The sequence below is a fragment of the Hypomesus nipponensis genome, chromosome 10 (assembly GCF_054491055.1).
Source record: "Hypomesus nipponensis isolate SF chromosome 10, ASM5449105v1, whole genome shotgun sequence".
Lineage (NCBI taxonomy): Eukaryota > Metazoa > Chordata > Actinopteri > Osmeriformes > Osmeridae > Hypomesus > Hypomesus nipponensis.
Window position 1 is genome coordinate 17,747,174 of NC_140370.1, and position 22,502 is coordinate 17,769,675.

The 22,502-nt window shown below is 53.8% G+C and overlaps 1 protein-coding gene across 2 annotated transcripts; it reads right to left on the reverse strand.

The window, feature by feature from the left end:
* Positions 1-4: 4 nt before the first annotated feature.
* LOC146272105 (nucleoprotein TPR-like) lies at positions 5-22,486 on the reverse strand. Of its 2 annotated transcripts, none has more exons than XM_084706803.1 (50): positions 22,219-22,486; positions 21,694-21,798; positions 21,489-21,553; positions 21,255-21,342; positions 21,012-21,115; positions 20,722-20,886; positions 20,440-20,532; positions 20,209-20,289; positions 20,029-20,116; positions 19,706-19,843; positions 19,511-19,605; positions 19,167-19,364; positions 18,397-18,504; positions 17,986-18,233; positions 17,368-17,677; positions 16,995-17,143; positions 15,951-16,113; positions 15,462-15,596; positions 15,134-15,274; positions 14,763-14,949; positions 14,549-14,610; positions 14,107-14,271; positions 13,452-13,592; positions 13,248-13,364; positions 12,577-12,780; positions 12,251-12,453; positions 11,984-12,131; positions 11,760-11,897; positions 10,811-10,942; positions 10,588-10,718; positions 10,156-10,366; positions 9,226-9,681; positions 8,591-8,731; positions 8,174-8,432; positions 7,873-8,063; positions 7,552-7,622; positions 7,147-7,346; positions 6,605-6,942; positions 6,156-6,227; positions 5,259-5,441; positions 4,059-4,260; positions 3,682-3,869; positions 3,302-3,373; positions 3,084-3,175; positions 2,878-2,987; positions 2,371-2,469; positions 1,613-1,760; positions 1,061-1,155; positions 701-799; positions 5-259 (listed from the first exon to the last, which is right to left on the reverse strand). In XM_084706803.1, exons 1-50 carry the CDS (start codon positions 22,367-22,369, stop codon positions 204-206), a joined length of 7,536 nt encoding a protein of 2,511 aa, XP_084562929.1. In that variant the 5' UTR covers positions 22,370-22,486; the 3' UTR covers positions 5-203. The 2 variants fall into 2 exon arrangements, with proteins under 2 accessions (XP_084562929.1, XP_084562930.1); XM_084706804.1 differs by having other exon boundaries at positions 21,694-21,793; positions 22,219-22,289.
* Positions 22,487-22,502: the final 16 nt, after the last annotated feature.

Below are 22,502 nucleotides of genomic sequence, written 5' to 3' on the forward strand. Positions count from 1 at the left end.
GGAATGACCATGACCTCTCTCAAAGTTTATTAGCAAAACAAAAACAACTAAACGATTACTCCACAAACTGAATACAAAAACAACTACAATTTCTCGATTTTTGAAACAACTTATTATTATTATTAGCGGGATAGAAAAGCCACAGAACAAATATTGTTGTTCTTCCATATTCTAGAAGGTGGGGGCACAGAATGATGACATCACTAGCGGAGGTTCCCTCGCCCGAAGGGGCCTCTCCCTGCTCGTGCAAACCCTCCACCTGGAGGGAGGAGAGGAGGGTGTCATGGTCATGATTTACTCAGCAAGCTGTAGTCCTCTGTGTTCAGCTGATGTTCATGCACAACATGCTAACATGCTAACATAACACTCATTCTACTGTGTATCTGCTTTACAAGCATGCTCTTGTGTTCTCATCCTAATAAACATGCTTCTATACTACCTGGGTCTCTGTGTACTGTGTGTACTGTGTGTATGTGTGTGTACTGCGTGTATGTGTGTGTACTGCGTGTGTGTGTGTGTACTGCATGTGTGTGTGTGTACTGCATGTGTGTGTGTGTACTGCATGTGTACTGTGTGTATGTGTGTGTACTGCGTGTGTGTGTGTGTACTGTGTGTGTACTGCATGTGTGTGTGTGTACTGCGTGTGTGTGTGTGTGTACTGTGTGTGTGTGTGTGTACTGTGTGTGTACTGTGTGTGTACCTCTGCGTATGAGGGTGCGGCCTCCCCTGCCTCCCTGTCTGGGGGGCAGCTGGGTCAGAGGTCGCCCTGACAACCGCGGCTGGGACCCACTGCTGGTGTCTGGAGACAGAAAACACACACCGTCAACAGAGAGTGTGTGTGTGTATGAGAGAGAGAGAGACAGAGACAGAGAGAGAGACAGAGAGAGAGAGACAGAGAGAGACAGAGAGACAGAGAGACAGAGAGAGAGACAGAGAGAGAGAGAGAGAGAGAGAGAGAGAGAGAGAGAGACAGAGAGAGACAGAGAGAGAGAGAGAGAGAGAGAGAGAGAGAGAGAGACAGAGAGAGAGAGAGAGAGAGAGAGAGAGTGTGTGTACTGACCAGGCTCCTGGCTGGTGGAGGGCTGACTGGCATCATCAGGCTGGGCAGCAGAGTCCAGATCTCCCTGGCTCTCCAAGGAGGCCTCCCCACTGGTACTGCACACACACTAAGTTAGGACATCTCTTCAATGACTTTCACTCCCCTTTCTCTGTCTCTTTTCCCTCTAACCCCCCCTCCTCACCATTCACTCCCTCCCTCCTCCTCCCCTCCTCCCTCCTCACCATTCCCTCCCTCCTCCTCCCCTCCTCCCTCCTCACCATTCACTCCCTCCCTCCTCCTCCCCTCCTCCCTCTTCACCATTCACTCTCTCCCTCCTCCTCCCCTCCCTCTCCTCACCCTTCACTCTCTCCCTCCTCCTCCCCTCTCCTCACCCTTCACTCTCTCCCTCCTCCCCTCTCCTCACCCTCCCCTCTCCCTCCCTCCCCCCTCCCCTCTCCTCCCCCCTTCCACTCTCCTCACCCTTCACTCTCTCCCTCCTCCCCTCTCCTCCCCTCACCCTTCACTCTCTCCCTCCATGAAGACCTCTCCATCATCTCCCTCCCCTCTCCTCACCCTTCACTCTCTCCCTCCATGAAGACCTCTCCATCATCTCCGTCATCTCCCGGCCCTACCAGGCCCCCGGTGGAGGTGGTTACCATGGGAACGGACTGGGAGGCCATGTCGGATGTGTCAGAGGGCTGCGACTCTGTAAACACGGTAACTGGGGGAGGAGAGGAAACACTGAACATGACTGGCTGCCAGAGGGCAGGGAGACGGTGAAGCAGGAGGAGGCGTGGCCAGAGGGCAGGGAGACGGTGAAGCAGGAGGAGGCGTGGCCAGAGGGCAGGGAGATGGTGAAGCAGGAGAAGGCGTGGCCAGAGGGCAGGGAGATGGTGAAGCAGGAGGAGGCGTGGCCAGAGAGCAGGGAGACGGTGAAGCAGGAGGAGGCGTGGCCAGAGAGCAGGGAGACGGTGAAGCAGGAGGAGGCGTGGCCAGAGAGCAGGGAGACGGTGAAGCAGGAGGAGGCGTGGCCAGAGGGCAGGGAGACGGTGAAGCAGGAGGAGGCGTGGCCAGAGAGCAGGGAGATGGTGAAGCAGGAGGAGGCGTGGCCAGAGAGCAGGGAGACGGTGAAGCAGGAGGAGGCGTGGCCAGAGAGCAGGGAGACAGTGAAGCAGGAGGAGGCGTGGCCAGAGGGCAGGGAGAGGGTGAAGCTGGAGGAGGTGTGGCCAGAGAGCAGGGAGACGGTGAAGCAGGAGGAGGCGTGGCCAGAGAGCAGGGAGACGGTGAAGCAGGAGGAGGCGTGGCCAGCGCCTGAGGGGCTGGAGGGTTACCTGGGGCGGCCACCTGGAGGGGCGTGGTCGGGACGCTCCGCCCACCTGCCTCCTCATCATGAGCTGCCAGGAAGAGAGGACTCTCGTACATGCCCAGCCCTGCACACACACACGCACACACACACGGGAAGTAACAAATTACAAATACTTAGTCACTGTACTTAAGATTGGTATCAGTACTTAAAAAAAAAAAAGTTTTCAAAAATTTTGGAAAGCTTGAAAAAAAATAATCCTAAAAGTTCAAAAGGCAGATCTTTTTTTTACGATTCTCTAAAAAAAGTTTTGAAAATAAATTTCAAATAATTGGAAAAAGGTTTCGAAAGGTTGAACAATGTTTTATTTTTTACAAATAATCTAAAAAAAGAGCATTATTGATGTGGACTCTAATCTGATTTAGGCTTCTCTGTTCTCCTACTCTCTGTACAGGAGTGTGTGTGTGTGTATAGGAGTGTGTGTGTACAGGAGTGTGTATGTGTGTATAGGAGTGTGTGTGCAGGTGAACATTACCTCCTTGGGAGGCCAGCTGTCCCAGGTCAGAGTGGGAGGAGCTAGCCTGCTGCATGATGTCATCAGGAGGGCCAAACCTGAACCTGGGGACCCCTGCTACCTGGGGGGAACTACACACACACACACACACACACACACACATCCTCCTCATCCAGGTCCTCACAGTATATTATCAAGAAGAGTATGAGGAAGGTGTGTGTGCTTACTGTATGGCCTCAGCGAAGCCGTCGGTGCGATGTGGCACCACCAGGGTGGGGGTGCTGGGAACCATCCTGTCATCATCATCAAAGAAGTGTTGCTGAGGAGGAGGAGGAGGGGGAGGAGGGGAATACATCATGTGGTGGTCAATGTTGTGAGAATGCACAGATTCTGACTCCCAGTCACACTTCTCCCTCCCCCAGGGTCTCCCTCCCCCAGATCTCACCATGCTGCCTATCCCAGGGGTGAGCTGGGGACCTCGTCCCACTGACTGGCGTCGAGACGCCGCCTGCTGCCTCTGTACAACAACAACAACAACATTACCAACAATAAAAACACTTCTCTCTACAGATGTGTGTGTTACCTGAGTGTGTGTGTGTTACCTGAGTGTGTGTGTGTGTTACCTGAGTGTGTGTGTGTGTGTGTTACCTGAGTGTGTGTGTGTGTGTTACCTGAGTGTGTGTGTGTGTGTTACCTGAGTGTGTGTGTGTGTGTGTTACCTGAGTGTGTGTGTGTGTGTGTTACCTGAGTGTGTGTGTGTGTTACCTGAGTGTGTGTGTGTGTGTGTGTGTGTGTGTGTGTTACCTGAGTGTGTGTGTGTGTTACCTGAGTGTGTGGGGGGCCCAGCTCGGCAGGGGGGTGGATGTAGAGTCGAGGGGGCAGGGGGGGCCGGCGGGGGGACTGGGGGAGGTGAGGGGGGAGGCGGGGCTCTAGGGAGGGAGTGGGGGGGTGCAGCTGAGAGGGTCTGGGAGGGTCGGCTGGTGGGAGGGAACCAGATGTGCTGCTGCCATCTCCTGAACACACACACACACACACACACACACACACACACACACACACACAAGAGACATACATCATTAGTTTCAGATTCACATATAAAACCAACAAACCTTAAAACTTATCCTACACAAACAGGCTGTGTTTCACGCGTGTGTGCCTGTGTGTGTGTACGACCGTTTCCACGGCAACCAGGGAGCCCTCACCGCTGTGGGCGTCGGCCTGTCTGTGGGCGGAGTCAGAGGCTCCCAGGCTCTCCTCGTTGTCCTCAGACATGTCTGGCCCCGCCTCCTCCTCCTCCTCCTCTCCTCCGTACGTCTCTCCACTCCCCTGAGTGCTCTCCTCTCCTCCCACCTCTCCCTCCTCCTCCACTCCTCCATCCACCTCCTCTCCATCCTCTTCCTCATACTGGGACACACACACACACTTTAGCTTCAAGTAGAATCTCTGATGTGTGTGTGCCTACACAGATATATCACCAGCTAAAAGATCACACTTGACTGCTAATACCATATTGACAGGTAAAGTATATTTATAGAGTTTATAGATTCTCTTAGGTCCTCCTGCAGTAACCATGAAAATGCAGTTTCCGGAAGGTTTCGCTAGCTCCCCCTTCTCACCCTCTCTGCATCCTCTCCCTCCTCCCCCTCTCTGCATCCTCCCCCTCCTCACCCTCTCTGCATCCTCCCCCTCCTCACCCTCTCTGCATCCTCCCCCTCCTCACCCTCTCTGCATCCTCCCCCTTCTCACCCTCTCTGCATCCTCCCCCTTCTCACCCTCTCTGCATCCTCCCCCTCCTCCCCCTCTCTGCATCCTCCCCCTCCTCACCCTCTCTGCATCCTCCCCCTCCTCCCCCTCTCTGCATCCTCCCCCTCTCTGCATCCTCCCCCTCTCTGCATCCTCCCCCTCTCTGCATCCTCCCCCTCCTCCCCCTCTCTGCATCCTCCCCCTCTCTGCATCCTCCCCCTCTCTGCATCCTCCCCCTCCTCCCCCTCTCTGCATCCTCCCCCTCTCTGCATCCTCCCCCTCTCTGCATCCTCCCCCTCCTCCCCCTCTCTGCATCCTCCCCCTCCTCCCCCTCTCTGCATCCTCCCCCTCCTCACCCTCTCTGCATCCTCCCCCTCCTCCCCCTCTCTGCATCCTCCCCCTCCTCACCCTCTCTGCATCCTCCCCCTCCTCCCCCTCTCTGCATCCTCCCCCTCCTCCCCCTCTCTGCATCCTCCCCCTCCTCACCCTCTCTGCATCCTCCCCCTCCTCCCCCTCTCTGCATCCTCCCCCTCCTCACCCTCTCTGCATCCTCCCCCTCCTCCCCCTCTCTGCATCCTCCCCCTCCTCACCCTCTCTGCATCCTCCCCCTCCTCCCCCTCTCTGCATCCTCCCCCTCTCTGCATCCTCCCCCTCCTCACCCTCTCTGCATCCTCCCCATCCTCCTCCTCGCGACTCTCGCTGTCCGTGTCGATGACGATGACATCATGTTGTGGTTCCTCCGCCCCTCCCTGGTGGGTCACATGGTCACAGGGGACAGACTGGGAAACACCCCCCTCTTCATCTTCCTCTTCCAGCACTGGGAAGCCCTCCTCAGGCAGCTCCTACAGCACACACACAGGGTTAGAAACACACACAGGGTTAGAAACACACACACAGGGTTAGAAACACACACACACAGGGTTAGAAACACACAGGGTTAGAAACACACACACAGGGTTAGAAACACACACAGGGTTAGAAACACACACAGGGTTAGAAAGACACGCACACAGGGTTAGAAACACACACAGGGTTAGAAAGACACACACACAGGGTTAGAAAGACACGCACACAGGGTTAGAAACACACACAGGGTTAGAAAGACACGCACACAGGGTTAGAAACACACACAGGGTTAGAAACACACACACAGGGTTAGAAACACACACACAGGGTTAGAAACACACACACAGGGTTAGAAACACACACAGGGTTAGAAACACACACAGGGTTAGAAACACACACAGGGTTAGAAACACACACACAGGGTTAGAAACACACACAGGGTTAGAAACACACACACAGGGTTAGAAACACACACAGGGTTAGAAACACACACAGGATTAGAAACACACACAGGGTTAGAAACACACACAGGGTTAGAAACACACACAGGGTTAGAAACACACACACAGGGTTAGAAACCCACACACAGAGTTAGAAACACACACACACAGGGTTAGAAACACACACAGGGTTAGAAACACACACAGGGTTAGAAACACACACAGGGTTAGAAACACACACACAGAGTTAGAAACGCCCAGTCTCAGTACCTGGCTGTGGTCTGGAGAGCTGTGGTCTGCAGGCCCCTCCATCTCTCCATCTGACCCCTCCTCAATGTCCTCCTGCAACACACACACACACACACACACGTGGGTATGTTGTACGGTATTCATCTTTCAGTTTCAAGTTTTATTGTCAGGTGCACAGAACACAAGGTCAGACTGGGCACTGACATTCTTGGGACAAGACAACGCAAGCAACCTCGCATAACATAACATAACATACAATTACTAAGAACAGAGATGTAATCTATGAGAAGCGCAAATAAAATAGAATAAAATCAAAATGAAGATAAAATAATAGTAATAAACATCCTAATACACAAAAAAAAGTATGCAATATACAATCTGTGTGACTAACCCCGTCTGTGTGTGTGTGTGTGTCTGTGTGTGTGTCTGTGTGTGTGTCTGTGTGTGTGTCTGTGTGTGTGTCTGTGTACCTCCAGGCCCATTCTCTGTATGATGCGTATTTTCTTGGTGGATGGTGGTTGGTCAGGATCATCTGGGGGTGTGTCTGAGCTCTCAGGCCCCACCTCCCTGGTACGCTTAGGCCCCGCCCCTCCTCCTCCTGGACTAATCACAGCGGATGATGTAGACGGCCTTTCCACCTGGCTGCTAGGCCCCGCCTCACTTCCAGCAGCTGTGTCCTGATTGGTCTGTTGTTGGGTGGGCTGGACGAATGCCGTGGCCTGGCTCTGAGCGAGCAAGCTGATTGTCTGTTGTGAGGTCTGGACACTGGGACTGGTGGAACGCACAGAGCTGCTGGCACTGCCGAACACTACACACACACACACACACAGACAGAGACAGACAGACACAGAGACAGACACAGAGACAGACACAGAGACAGACACACACACACACACACAGACAGACACACAAAGATAGATAGACAGACACACACACAGTCATAAAGCTTCCAAAAGAGTCCAAAACCAGTATAACTCATGTCCCTCCCATCCCATAATAACCCTCATCTCACCCTCTTGACTCTCAGCCTGCGTGGTCGGCATCACCGTTGCAGTAGGGGTCGGCATAGAGATGGTTGCCGGAGTGACCATGGGCCGGATGCTGGCCCGGGGGGTGGGCTTGTTGCCAGGGGAGGGGGCAGGCTTAGCTTGGGCCCCTCCCCCTACTGAGGTGGGTCTGATGTTGGCTGTGGGCGGGTCTGATGAGCAGGAGCTGAGGGAGAGAGAGGGGAGGAGAGAGAACGGTGGGCGTGAGAGAGGAAGGGGAATGACGAGGAGGGAGGGTCAGCGAGCGAGCGAGGGAGAAGCAGAGAACAAAAGACAGAAAAAAAGAGAGGATGAGAAGAAAAGGTTGCAATCCCATATTTTCCTCCTCGAAGTACTTTCTCGAACAGTACATGTAGTGTACTAGGGCCTACCTTCCCCGGTCGCTAGCTGGGGTCTTCAGAGAGACATGCCTCTGCTCCAAGGCTCTCTGCTGGTCCTGTACCTGCACAGGGAGGGAGGGAGGGTGAAAGGGAGGGAGGGAGAAAGGGAGGGTGAGAGGGAGGGTGAGAGAGAGAGAGGGTGAGAGAGAGAGAGGGTGAGAGAGAGGGAGGGTGAGAGAGTGTAGAAATGCAAGTGTGATAGGACAAAGAGAAACCCAGTGTTTAATAGAGAACCAAAACAAGAAATCGTAACAAAGCCAGAGGGTAAACACAGGTGTTGTTTCCTTTGTGTGGTCATGTGATGGACAGCACCTGCTCCTGAGGCTCCTCCCTCGGCTCTCCCAGCACGTGAGGGTGTGTGTGTTCTCGCAGCTCTCTGAGGTCTCGTTCCTGTCTCTGCAGGCGCCCCTCGTACTGCGACTTGAGAGCGTTCATCCTGACCTCCAGCTCCTCCTTCACAGCCTTCAGCTCTTCCTTCTCCTTCACCAGCTGCTCGTTGGCGCCTACACACACACACAGTTTTGTCTACCCTTGTGGGGACTTCAGGGGGGAATTCAGTCCACACTGTGTGTGTGCATGTGTGAGAGTGTGAGTGCATGCGTGTGTCCCTCACTGTTGAGCTGGTTGATCTTCTGCTTGGCTCCGATGAACACCTTCTTGGTCTTGTCCTCCTTGTCAGCCAGCTGTTGCCTCAGTTCCTCCTGCTGACTGCTCCTCTCCCTCACCTCCTGCCTCAGCCGAGTCAGCTCCTCCAGCACCTCCTCACTGGCTTGGGGAGGCTGGCTAGCCGGGTTAGCTTGCTGGTTAACCTGGTTAGCCTGATTCAGTCGTTCTTGTAGCTGACGGACCTCAGCTTCTCTCTCGGTAACGGACTGAAGGGGGAAGGAGAGGCGGGGAGGAGGAGGGAGAGAGGAGATGGAGAGACCGGATGTTGTGAATCTTTGTGAATTTGTGCATGGTGTGAAAGTGTATTACAGTGTGTGTTACTTTGAACTTTGTTACTTTGGTGTGTGTGTGTAAGCATCTCTACCTTCTGCAGACTGTCCAGCTGTCCCTCAAGATCAGCAATCTTGGCCTGTGATTGGCTGAGAGACGCATTGAGGGCAGAGACTTCCTGGGCTGAGGAGACCTGGCTCTGCTGGTGCTGCTCCTTGCTTTGCTGGACCTGGTCCTGGGATTAGGACAGGGATATGGACTCGAATTAGGACTGGGATTAGAGCCGGGATTACAACAGGTACTATGACTCAGATTAGGACTGGGATTAGAGCCAGGATTACAACAGGTACTATGACTCAGATTAGGACTGGGATTAGAGCCAGGATTACAACAGGTACTATGACTCAGATTAGGACTGGGATTAGAGCCAGGATTACAACAGGTACTATGACTCAGATTAGGACTGGGACCTAGTTAAACCAATTTCGGGAACAAACCCTAATATCTCAGTCAGGTGTGGTTAGGGAATCGGGCTAGTAATCTGAAGGTTGCCAGTTTGATTCCCTGTTGTACCAAATTATGTTGTGTCCTTGGGCATGGCACTTCACCCTACTAGCTTCGGGGGAATGTCCCTGTACTTACTGTAAATCGCTCTGGATAAGAGCATCTGCTAAATGACTAAATGTAAAAGTATCTCAGTCTGATATTTACGTAGGGTGCTGGCGGTACCTTGATTTGCTGCAGCTGGTCTCTGGTGGTCTTGTTCTCCTTCTGCAGGGCCTGCAGCTGCTCCTTGCTTTGCTGCGCCTCCTTCTCGGCCTGCAGAGCCAGCTCCCCTTTCTGCTGCGCCTCCTTCTGGGCACTCTGGAGCTGCTCCTTGCTCTGCTGCGCCTCCTTCTGGGCCTGCAGGAGATGTTCGGATTTCTGCTGCGCCTCCTTCTGGGCACTCTGGAGCTGCTCCCCTTTCTGTTGCGCCTCCTTCTGGGCACTCTGCAGCTGCTCCTTGCTCTGTTGCGCCTCCTTCTGTGCTTGCTGGAGCTGCTCCCCTTTCTGCTGCGCCTCCTCCTTGGCTGCTTGCGCCTCCTCCTTGGCCCTGCTCAGCTCCTGCTGGGCCTCCTTCTCCTTCTTCTCCTCCTCCTCGGAGTCCTTGCTCGGGGCCGGCCGGGCGGCCTTCTCCTCCAGCACCTGGGAGATAGAAACACGACTTGTTTCACTTTGAGACAGAAACACTCGACTTGTTTCACTGGGAGACAGAAACACTCGACTTGTTTCACTGGCTGACAGAAACACTCGACTTGTTTCACTGGGAGACAGAAACACTCGACTTGTTTCACTGGGAGACAGAAACACTCGACTTGTTTCACTGTGAGACAGAAACACTCGACTTGTTTCACTTTGAGACAGAAACACTCGACTTGTTTTACTGGGAGACAGAAACACTCGACTTGTTTCACTGTGAGACAGAAACACTCGACTTGTTTCACTTTGAGACAGAAACACTCGACTTGTTTCTCCATCGTCCTGTCTGCATCTGTCTGTTCATCCATCTCTGCACAAACTCAATGAATACACACACTAGCAGGCAGGTTCTACTATCTCTCTCAAACACACACCGTATCGTGTAGGACCTTGAGCTCATCATATCAAACACAAACACACCTTATCGTGTAGGACCTTGAGCTCATCATACTGGGTCTTGTATCTCCGGCCGATCTTTTTGACCTGTGTGATGGTCTTGTTCTTCTCCATGATGTCGTTGGTCCTGGCCTGCAGGTCTTTCTTCAGTGCGTCTCTCTCCGAGGTCAGCTTGGCCACACTGTCCCTCAGGGCCTGAGCCTGGGCCTGGCCCGTGGTCACCGCAGCAGCAGACCTGGACCACAACAACAACCATCGTCACACTAGAATACATTTTATACATTTAGCTGAAGTGGTTCTTTTAAGAAGTACATCAAGGACCAGAAGTGTAGGGTTTTGCTGGTTAAAATTATACATCCGGGCGTCCATATTGGCTCTAAAGGAGCTCCAGTTGCACTGCTGTTCCCTGGTGAGACATCAGCTGAAGTGAAACTGGGCATCCATTCTGGCTCCTACCTGGCGAGCTCTGCCTTGAGGCGGGCCGTCTCCTCAGAGAGCTGCTGGATGCGCTTCAGCTGGGCCTCTCGCTCTGAGCTCAACTTCCTGTTTTCTTCCTGGTCACTGTCCTTCTGCTGGCTCAGCAGTTGCTGAAGACAATGCATACGGTTACACACACACACACACACACACACACACACAGCCAATCAAACAGACGGGTTACAGACTCACACAGACACACCTGTGAGCGGGTCTTCCAGTGTTTGAGGTCGTCGTCCTGAAGCTTCTTCTCGGCCAGCAGCATTCTGATCTTCTCACTCAGGTCAGAGTTGGACTTCTGGATGGGACTGATGTCAGCCTCCAGCTTACGCACCTGACACACACACACACACACACAGGTTTGTTTTCCTATCAAGGTGGGGCCCGGCTATGCAGCTAGTTAGTTAGCTGCCTGGTTAGCTAGGTAGCAGGTTGGTTTAGCAGCTGGTAGTTGTGCTACCTTGGCCTGCCTGGTTAGCTAGTTGGTAGGTGTGCTATCTTGGCCTGCCTGGTTAGCTAGTTGGTAGGTGTGCTATCTTGGCCTGCCTGGTTAGCTAGTTGGTAGGTGTGCTATCTTGGCCTGCCTGGTTAGCTAGTTGGTAGGTGTGCTATCTTGGCCTGCCTGGTTAGCTAGTTGGTAGGTGTGCTATCTTGGCCTGCCTGGTTAGCTAGTTGGTAGGTGTGCTATCTTGGCCTGCCTGGTTAGCTAGTTGGTAGGTGTGCTATCTTGGCCTGCCTGGTTAGCTAGTTGGTAGGTGTGCTATCTTGGCCTGCCTGGTTAGCTAGTTGGTAGGTGTGCTATCTTGGCCTGCCTGGTTAGCTAGTTGGTAGGTGTGCTATCTTGGCCTGCCTGGTTAGCTAGTTGGTAGGTGTGCTATCTTGGCCTGCCTGGTTAGCTAGTTGGTAGGTGTGCTATCTTGGCCTGCCTGGTTAGCTAGTTGGTAGGTGTGCTATCTTGGCCTGCCTGGTTAGCTAGTTGGTAGGTGTGCTATCTTGGCCTGCCTGGTTAGCTAGTTGGTAGGTGTGCTATCTTGGCCTGCCTGGTTAGCTAGTTGGTAGGTGTGCTATCTTGGCCTGCCTGGTTAGCTAGTTGGTAGTTGTGCTATCTTGGCCTGCCTGGTTAGCTAGTTGGTAGCTGGTAGTTGTGCTACCTTGGCCTGTGTCTGCTGCAGCTCCTGCTCCAGTCTCTCTCGCTCCTGCTTCAGCATCTTGTTGGTGTCGGCCAGGACGTTGACGCTCTCCATCCTCCTCATCTTCTCATCCTGCTGGGCCAGGGTCTTTGCTGTGGCCTGGACACCCACAGGTTCAGGTACTGCAGAGTGTGTGTGTGTGTGTGTGTGTATGAGAGTGTGTCTATGAGAGTGTGTGTCCTCACCTGCATCTTGAGCCTCTCAGTGTTGAGGCTGTCCTGCAGCTCCTTTGTGTTTGTGTGCTGCATCTCCAGCTGCTGCCTGAAGCGCAAGGCCTCCCCCTCCGCCACCTCCACCCTCGCCTCCGCAATCTCCTGCTGCCTGCGCACAAACCTGACACACACACACACGCAAGGCATCACACACTCACGTAGAACCACACACGCGTATGTGTGTGTCTCGGTTTCCCTGTGCCAGCCGGGTGGTCAGGGGGAGACAGGTGTTCCTCTCACCTGAGGATGTCCAGCACCTGCTGCAGGCTCTTCCCCTCCTCAGAGGGGGACAGAGAAAGGCCGGCGTGGCTGGCTCCATGCTCGGCCTGCGACTGCTTGACGGTGGCGGACATCTTGGCTCCCAGCTCCTCCAGCTGCTGGTGCAGGAGGCTGTTCTGCTTCTGCAGCTCCTGCACTCGCCGCTCCTGATTGGACAGATCCTCCTGCAGGGGGAGGGGCCAGGCAGGTCATAGGTTTAACATTTAGCAGACGCTTCTATGACTGATTCAAATAAACCTGTTCCTAGGCTTCTGCTGAGTTCCCCCCCCCCTCCTCCCCTCCCCCACCTTGATCTTCTTCTCCTGCAGCATCCAGGCGTTGCGTCCCTCCTGCAGCTGAGCTGAGGCCTTCTGTGCTCTGTCCTCCAGCTGCCGGCGCTCTGCTGCCCCCTGCTGGCTGTGCCGCTTGGCCGCCTGCAGTGCCTCCACGTCAGACGCATGCAGCATCAGCTCCCGCTCATACTTACTCTGGGCCTCGGACGCCAGGCGCGCCTGGGGGGAGGGGGAGTCATGAGTGGAGCAGGGGGTGTGTGTGTAGCATGGTGTGTGTAGTATCAGTAGGGTGTGTAGTATCAGTAGGGTGGGTGTGTGTGTATGTAGCCTGGTGTGTGTGTGTAGCAGGGTGTGTGTAGTATCAGTAGTGTGTGTGTGTGTGTGTGTGTAGCATGGTGTGTGTGTAGCATCAGTAGGGTGTGTAGTATCAGTGGGGTGTGTAGTATCAGTAGGGTGTGTGTGTGTGTAGCATGGTGTGTGTGTAGCATCAGTAGGGTGTGTGTGTGTGTGTAGTATCAGCAGGGTGTGTAGTATCAGTAGGGTGTGTGTGTGTGTAGCATGGTGTGTGTGTAGTATCAGTAGGGTGTGTGTGTGTGTAGCATGGTGTGTGTGTAGTATCAGTAGGGTGTGTGGCATGGTGTGTGTAGTATCAGCAGGGTGTGTAGTATCAGTAGGGTGTGTGTTACCTGCTGCACGCTGTCCTGAGTAGCCTTCTGTTCCTGGATGACGGCAGCAGACGCCCTCTCCAGCGCCCCCTGCAGGTCAGCCTGCATGGTCTTCACCCTCCGTGTCAGCTCCGACACCTGGGGGAGAGATTCATCACAAACCAGCTCTCTGAACACCAGAAAGAAAACATGTTAGCCTCCTCTCCTCTCGTCCTCCTGTTCTACCTCCTTCTCCACGTTCCCCACAGCCTTCCTCTTCTCCTCCTCCACTTCCTGTTTCTCCTTCTCCGCCTCCAGGAGCTTCCTCTCCAGCTGGCGTGTCACTTCCTGTGCCTCCTTCAGACGAGTCTCGACTGGGATACGAGCCTGAAGAGGAGGGATGAGTTGAGAGGAAAGGACACAAGACAGAGATGAAGAGGAGGGATGAGTTGAGAGGAAAGGACACAAGACAGAGATGAAGAGGAGGGATGAGTTGAGAGGAAAGGACACAAGACAGAGATGAAGAGGAGGGATGAGTTGAGAGGAAAGGACACAAGACAGAGATGAAGAGGAGGGATGAGTTGAGAGGAAAGGACACAAGACAGAGATGAAGAGGAGGGATGAGTTGAGAGGAAAGGACACAAGACAGAGATGAAGAGGGGGGATGAGTTGAGAGGAAAGGACACAAGACAGAGATGAAGAGGAGGGATGAGTTGAGAGGAAAGGACACAAGACAGAGATGAAGAGGGGGGGAAGGGAAGAGAGAGATGAGGAGGAGAGAGAGGAAAAGATAGAGGTATGACAAGTGGAGCAGAGAAACAGAGATTGCTGCCAGCCCACATCTCTCCATCTCCAGTCCCAGCCATCAGGTTCCACAGGAAGTGTGTCTCTCCTGGCCCACCTGCTTCTCCGTGTTGAGGTTCTCCTCCAGGGAGAGCACCAGGCTGCGGTATTGTTCCACGTTGGTGGTGGCGTTCTGCAAACGTTCCTTCAGCTCCCCGCTCTGCTCCTCCTCCTGCCGCAGGCGCCCACGCACCTCCTCCACCTCCCGCTCCAGCTGCCGCACCTGCAGCCAACCAGGGAGAGGGTAGAGATGCAGTCAGCCAATCAGGGGCCAATCCTCAAACAACCAATCAGGGGTCACCAGCCAGTCTAACTAAAAGGTTTTTAAATAAATGTCTTTTCAAAAAATATATATCTTAGGCTTTGAAAAAAAAGTAGAATTTTGGGGGGGGAAAAAAAGTTTTGAAATGTTGAAGAAATATTTTTTAAAACAAGTTTTCGAAAAAAAGGTTTGCAACATTGATGACTACTTGATTAAACCACCAGACTAGTCCTCCTACCTTAGTCTGGACCTGGGCCACAGTCTGCTGCCCTACTGGGGGCTGGGTTGCTGGACCTGGAGCTGCACACACACACACACACACACACACAGTTATGCAAGGACAGGGGTAGGGTAAGAGAGCGCAAATTAAATGAAACCCAACTTTGATACCCCATATTTCTCTGTCCCTCTCTATATATACCTCCCCCCCTCCCCGCAGTTCATCTCCTCACCTCTGACGGGCGCTCTGCCGGCCCCCCTGCCCTGGCCCGGGGCGGGGGTCTGGGCGGAGGCCTCTGATTGGCTGAGCTGCAGCTTGAGGGCGGAGACCTGCTGTTCTGTGGTCTTCAGCAGGTCCTTGGTCTTCTGGTGCAGTGCATTCTGGGTCTCTAACTGCTTCTTAGCCTCCATAAGCTGGGCCTAGGGGGGCAGGGGGAGAGTGTGCCAAATAATCCACAAAAACAGTGTGTGTGTGTCCCCCTACATCATGGCTCCGCCCCCAGGGTGTGTGTGTGTCCCCCTACATCATGGCTCCGCCCCCAGGGTGTGTGTGTGTGTTCCTGCATCATGGCTCCGCCCCCAGGGTGTGTGTGTGTGTCCCTACATCATGGCTCCGCCCCAGGGCGTGTCTCTGCTCCAGCTCCTGGTCCAGCTTGGTCTTCAGCAGGCTCAGCTCCGTCTCCAGACGCTGGATCTGGCTGTGCAGCCGGTGGCAAGACTCTGCGTCTGCACGCTCCATGGTCAGCTACACACACGTATATACACACACACACACACATATATATATATACACACACACACACACAAAATTGGGGTTAGCGCAACTATGTGAATGTCTGTGAGTATGTTTAACGCAGAATGTGTACCTTTATCAACTTGTGGTGTAGTGCATAGCATGGTGTGTGTGTGTGTGGCATAGTGTGTGTGTGTACCTGTATGGACTTGAGGTTGGTGAGCAGCAGGTTCTGGTTGCGCTGCTCTGCCAGCATGGCCTCCTTCTCCTGGACCAGACGGCCCTCTGCCTGCCTCAGCAGGCTCTTCTCCTTCTGCAGGCTCTCCACACGCACCTGGGGGAGGGGGGGACGGATCTGGCACCAAACTCATTCATGCTGTCCATCTCCCCAGCCCTCTCTCTCCCCGGCCCTCTCTCTCCCCGGCCCTCTCTCTCCCCGGCCCTCTCTCTCCCCGGCCCTCTCTCTCCCCGGCCCTCTCTCTCCCCGGCCCTCTCTCTCCCCGGCCCTCTCTCTCCCCGGCCCTCTCTCCCCGGCCCTCTCTCTCCCCGGCCCTCTCTCTCCCCGGCCCTCTCTCTCCCCGGCCCTCTCTCTCCCCGGCCCTCTCTCTCCCCGGCCCTCTCTCTCCCCTCCCCTGCCCTCCCCTCCTCACCTCAGCCAGTGCCAGCTTCTCTCCCCTGCCCTCCTCACCTCAGCCAGTGTCAGCTTCTCATTGGCAGCACGGAGGTCCTGTGTGAGGGTGTGTATGATCTGCTCGTGGCTCTGCTCGGTGGCAGCCATCTTGTGGCTCTGCTCCTGCAGCGCTGCCATCTGCCTGCGGTAGGCGCTCACGGTCTCCTGCAGCATCTCATACCTGACACACACGCGCACGCGCGCACACACACACACGAGTAGAGGAAGGGAGAGTCCTCATCAAGTACTCAATGATTTTTGTAAGAATCTTTTTGTAATTTTTTTTCAAAATGTTTCAACCTTTAGAAACATTAGTTTGTAAACTTGTTTTTTTTTTTTTTACCTTTTGAAAAAACAATTTGAAATGTCTTTTCAAATATTTTTTCACCTTCTTTTTGAAAATATTGTTTTAACCTGTAGAAATGTTATTTTAACTTTTTTTTTTTTTACTTTCAAAAACATTGTGTTTGTGTAATTGGGTAGCTTGACTGCCAGCCCAACTTCGCCCCGCCCACAAAATAAAATTTGGTCGGGAAGTTGGGTCTGGGGGTCTCGAACAAACTATATAAAACCAGGATCTGGGCGGACCAATGAAATTGCCAGGGCGGGCTTTATACGATGATGGACAGATGATCAACAGTAACGTAATCAACAACGTCACGAAAGAGCGCTTGGGTTGAATTTGTTTTCAACAAACAACATATTACGTTGCTCTGATTGGTTGTAGGTCTATCCAATTGAGCGAAGAGGCATTTGTTTTACGAGTTTGGTTGAAACACGCCCCAAAGTCACAGCCCAACGGAGAGTTATCAGACTCATATTCTGACTAGAATTATGAGTATGACAACGTCAGGCTAGTAATTGTGTACATCATTAACAATATTGAGAGAGAGAGAGAGAGAGAGAGAGTGTACTATAGAGTAGAGTTCTCATCAATGATGCAGACCTTTTTTTATACTTTTGTAAAAAATTAAATAATAATTCACCCTTTGGTTTTTTTCAACAACAAAAAAACAATGTACTTGTTACTGCTCATCTCCAGTTAGCTAGCAAGCTAGTTACCGTTTGGAGTTAAACTCCAGCTGGGAGGAGAGCTTGGCCTTCTGGGAGCGCAGCTGCACCAGCTGCTGCTGGAGGCGGTCGTTAGCCTCGCTCAGCATGCGGTCGTTCTCAGCCTTCTCCTTCTTGTAGGTGGTGAACGCATCGTTCAGCTGCGGGGAGGGACGGTTATTTACCCCACGTGTGTGTGAAGGTGTGTGTGTGTAGCAGACCTGCTTCAGGGCAGCTTTAGACTGTGTGTGTGTGTGTGTGAGTGTTGCATACCTGCTTCAGGGCAGCTTTAGCCTGTGTGTGTGTGTGTGTGTGTGTGTGTGTGTGTATTGCAGACCTGCTTCAGGGCAGCTTTAGCCTGTGTGTGTGTGTGTGTGTTGCAGACCTGCTTCAGGGCAGCTTTAGCTTGTGTAGTCTGTGCTGCCTCCGCAGCGGCTGCTCTGGCGGGGGTGGAGCGAGTGGCAGGGGCGGGGCCAGTGGGGCGTCCCGGGGCGGGGCCGGTAGGGGGCGGGGCCTCTGCAGTGGCGGGGCCTAGTTGGGGCAGGCTGAGGCCAGTGGTCTGGGACAGAAGGATGCGGTACATGTCCCTCTGGCGGGTGGAGGAGTCGGCCAGCTGCTTCTGCTGACTGCTCTGCTCCTGCAGGCGCTGCACCTCCTCCTGGGCCTGCTGGAGGGAGCTCTGCAGCTCCTCCACGCTACACACACACACACACACACACAGGCGTTAGCATGTTGCTACTGTGTGGAGGTGTGACTGCTAGCATGTTAATACTGTGTGGAGGTGTGACTGCTAGCATGTTGCTACTGTGTGGAGGTGTAACTGCTAGCATGTTGCTACTGTGTGGAGGTGTGACTGCTAGCATGTTGCTACTGTGTGGAGGTGTAACTGCTAGCATGTTAATACTGTGTGGAGGTGTGACTGCTAGCATGTTGCTACTGTGTGGAGGTGTAACTGCTAGCATGTTAATACTGTGAGGAGGTGTGACTGCTAGCATGTTGTTACCGTTTGGAGGTGGCGAGGGTCATCTCTCCGTCTCTCTGCTCCTCCAGCTCCCTCAGCCTTCCCAGAATGCTCTGGTTCTGCTGCTGCAGCTCCTCCACGCTGCGGAACTCCAGCAGGCGCGGGCTGATCACTCCGGATCGGCGCGGGCTGATGACCTCAGAGCTGCTGGTGATGGCCGCCGAGCTGCCGTCGTCCCTGACAACCTGGTTGCCGCGGGATTCCTCCAGCTCCACAAGGAGAACACGCACCTGGGAGGGGGGTGGAGAGGGAGAGAAACAGACAGACAGAGAAGGAGAGAGAAAATATATAGACACAAAAGAAGATCAGTCAGTAACAAACCCTCAACCATAGTAAATGCTGTATAATGTTAGGGTGCATTTGATTTAAGGTTAGGGGGGTTAGATGTGCTACCTGCTGACAGGTGTCCTCCAGCTGCCCCCGGGTCCTCTGGTGCTCTCTCTCCAGGGTGGAGCAACGCTGCCTGGCCTCCTCCCTCTCCTTCTGCAGCTGGTGGATCTCCTGCACACACACAAACACGGCTGTCAGATTCACATCCTCTTCTCTCCTCATTCTCTTGCTCCCCCCCCTCCTCCCATCCTCTGTACACACTCCTTGCTCCCCTTCTCACCCCTCTGGCCTCCTGCCTCCCTCCCCTCCTCCTCACCCCTCCTCCTCCTCACCCCTCTGGCCTCCTGCCTCCCACCCCTCCTCCTCACCCCTCTGGCCTCCTCACCCCTCTGGCCTGCTCCCTCCTCCTCACCCCTGTGGCCTGCTCCCTCCTCCCTCCCTCCCCTCCTCCTCACCCCTCTGGCCTGCCTCCCTCCCTCCTCCTCACCCCTCTGGCCTGCTCCCTCCTCCCTCCCTCCCCTCCTCCTCACCCTTCTGGCCTGCCTCCCTCCCTCCTCCTCACCCCTCTGGCCTGCTCCCTCCTCCCTCCCTCCCTCCCCTCCTCCTCACCCCTCTGGCCTGCCTCCCTCCCCTCCTCCTCCTCACCCCTCTGGCCTGCCTCCCTCCCTCCTCCTCACCCCTCTGGCCTGCTCCCTCTTCCCTCCCCTCCTCCTCACCCCTATGGCCTTCTCCCTCCTCCCTCCCCTCCTCCTCACCCCTCTGGCCTTCTCCCTCCTCCCTCCCCTCCTCCTCACCCCTATGGCCTTCTCCCTCCTCCCTCCCCTCCTCCTCACCCCTCTGGCCTGCTCCAGCTTGGTGCAGAGGGCACTCATGGAGATCCTCATGTTCTCGTACTCCTCCCGCTGGCGTCGCAGCACGGGCGCTTTAGACTCCACTTCCAGGACGATGTCGTCCAGCACGCGGCTCACCCGCCTGCTCTCCTGCTGCTCCTGCTGCAGCTGGTCCTGCGCCGCCACAAACGCATTATACAGCTGGGGGGGGGGGGGACAGAGGTGTGGTCAGTAACACGCCAAAAAATAATGTTTTTTTTCTTCATTTTTACACTCTAAAACTAAACCCCTTCATTCCAGAAGTATTCTCCAGAGCTTCTAGAACAGTCCCAGCCTGCTGAGCTCACCTCCATGAACTTCATGCCAGGTTTGACGATCTTGGCTACGGCTGCAGCCGTAGGACACATGGAGTCTAGCTCCTCCTCAGTCAGGGACGGCACATCTACACACACACACACACATTAACAAACACACACACACACACTAACTCCTGCGCTCGTCACAGGTTGTCATGTATGAGTGTGTGTGTGTGTGTCTCTTACTCCTGCTCTTGTCTGAAGCTCTGATGTTGGCGTTCTCCACCTCCATCTCCATCTTCCTGATCTCCTCCTGAAGCTCCGCCTCCCTCTTTTCCTTCAGCCCCTCTACCTCCGACAGCTTCTTCTCCAGCACCTTATTGGCTGTCAGCGGTAACCATGACAATGCAATCAGCCAAACGCAACAACAACACTTCATGACAACAAACTATCTGACTCCATAACTGATTGACTCTGTGACCGAGTGAATCTTTGAGTAAGCAAATCTTTGCTCTCTGAGCCAGCGGCTCTCTGAGCCAGCGACTCTCTGAGCCAGCAGCTGGTCTCACCGTCTCCTGACTGCTTCAGCAGTGTGCTTAGCTCCTCCACAGCTCTGCCCAGCTCCTCGTTCTTCTTCTCAGAGTCTGACGCTGCTCCCTGCAGGACACACACACGGGTATTACACACACAGATACACACACACACATACATACATACACACACAGATATACACACACACACAGACTGACCTTGTAGAGGTTGGAGAGCTTGATGTGGGAGTTGAGCTCATTATTAAACTTCTCCTCCATCACACTCTGCTGATCCTTAGACTGGAGGAGAGATGGAGGGGGGGAGAGATGAGGGAGGGAGGGGGAGAGAGGAAGGGGGAGAGAGAGGGAGGAGGAGCAAGAGACGGATTGAGTTTCCAACAGCAGCGTTGCAGAGACTGGGTCTGGTGTAGGGTGATGTTGTGTTCGAACCTCCTTGAGTTTGGTGAGTAGGTCTTCAGCTCTCTTCTGATGGGCCTCACTGCTCTGCTTCAGGCTCGACACCTCCCCCTCCAGCCTGGTCACCTGGAGCACAGCTTAGTGGTTAGAGCATCTGACAGCAGATCAAGAGCTCACTTTGAATGAAAGTTTCTGTTACATTAATACATCACAGGATTATAATGCATCATAGAATGCATTATGTATTCAATATTAAAAGATATTGATGAACCCGTCCCACACCAGGGAGCAGCAGTGATTGGCTGGGAGGGTTACCTGCTTCTGGCTGGTCTCCAGGCTGCAGCGTAGCTCCAGCAGCTGTCCCCCGGTCTCCCTGGAGACGGCCAGCAGCTGCTCGGTCTTGTTCTGCAGCTCGGAGCTCAGCCAGGAGCTCTGAGTCTGCAGCAGCTCCTTCTCCTGCTCCACACGCTTCTCCCGGTGCTGCACACACACACACACACACACGTGTGAGAGGGATGCGTGCCTGTGTTTGGAGTGTGTTTGCTGGGTGTGTGTGTGTGTGCCTGTGTTTGGAGTGTGTTTGCTGGGTGTGTGTGCCTGCTCACCTGGATGGAGACCTCAGCAGACTGGATCTCATCCAGTCTGAGCTGAAGCTCCACCTTGGCTGAGTTGGTCTCCTGCAGCTTGTCATTCAGACGCTTCACATCCTCTGGAGAGAACACACACACACACAGTTACCTGCAGCCCTGAAAGTGTACATTAAGAAGGTGGATCTGACAAATACATTAACATGTACACACACACCCCTAAGGTCTCACACAGACACACACACACACGTCAGGACTCACCAGAAAGGTTCTCCACCTCCTGACTCTTCTTCTCCAGCAGACGAGCCAACTCCCTCCTCTCTGCCTCAATCTCATACCTGGCCTTGGTCTGAAACACACACACACACACACACACGTTAGACTGGCCCTGGTCTAGGACACGCAGAACGTGTTAGACACACAGAGAGAGCAAGCAAGAGACACAGCACGCGCGCGAGAGAGAGAGAGATAGATACAGACGGTAGAGGGTCTCACCTGCACCGCTGGTTTCTCCTCGACCGGTTCCACATCAACACCTTTCAAACTGCTAAGCTCCTCACCTGCAGACACACACACTTAAAACTCGCAAAGACACCGAAATCTGGCCTTAATACTCCGACATTGTGCAAAACACTCCGACATACACAGCTCACATAACGCTACACACAAAATAAAGCTGACGGCTAGCTAGCGGACTTACTGAGTATTCGGTTCTGCTCCTTGAGGGTCTGGACGTCCCGCGTGTGAGCCACAATCTGCTCCAGACTCTCCGCCAACCGCTTCTCAACGTCGAAGTACTGCTGCTCTGTAGACACGGAGACGCAGGTTACAGAGTGGTCTAGGAAGGCTGGGTCATTTCAGCGTTTCTTTCAGTTGTGAACATGATAAAGCACGCTAAATATTATCGCTGTCCTTCCCTCCACTGGTGGCATGGTAGTTAGCTGGAGTTGTCCAACTAAATTGATCGATTATCAAAAGATAATAACACTCAATGACACTAACTTAGCAAGAGCTAGCTTACACTCAATGGCGCTAACTTGGCAAGAGCTACCTTACACTTAATGACGCTAGCGAGAGCTAATAAAGGAGCTTTCTACTGCCGCGTGACTTGTGTATGACTCTTACATATTAAACACACACAGGCAGGTAATCCTAATAATTGACACAGCTAGCTTCCTCGCTAGTTAGCAGGCTACAACCACAGTCCTGCAGTGTGCTTATTTACCACAGTCCGCCTTGAACCGCTCATGCTGGATCTTGAGCGAGTCGTTTTCATTCTGCACGTCGGTAAGGAACTTCTCTAGCTTGTTCTGAGCCGCCTTCGGGATTTTATTCAACTCTGGCCGTTCCAAAACCCGAAGCAGGACGGCCGCCATCTCCCCAGATTCCCTCAAAACAACAGTGAATATCAGAAAGATAACTATCAGCAGCGGCTAGATTTGAACTGTGATCTAAAAAAATACATTAAAACTCTACGACTGAAGTACTGTCGTCATCGGTATGCGACCG

What these genes read in the sequence shown, in the direction of transcription:
- LOC146272105 (XM_084706803.1), bottom strand. Translation starts at nt 22,369, where the DNA reads ATGGCGGCCGTCCTGCTTCGGGTTTTGGAACGGCCAGAGTTGAATAAA. An exon ending in CAGGTGCTGGACATCCTCAG is followed by an intron (nt 12,132 to 12,250) that starts GTGAGAGGAACA and finishes TGTGTGTGTCAG; the next exon opens with GTTTGTGCGCAGGCAGCAGG. An exon ending in TGGGCCCCCCACACACTCAG is followed by an intron (nt 3,374 to 3,681) that starts GTAACACACACA and finishes GTTGTTGTACAG; the next exon opens with AGGCAGCAGGCGGCGTCTCG.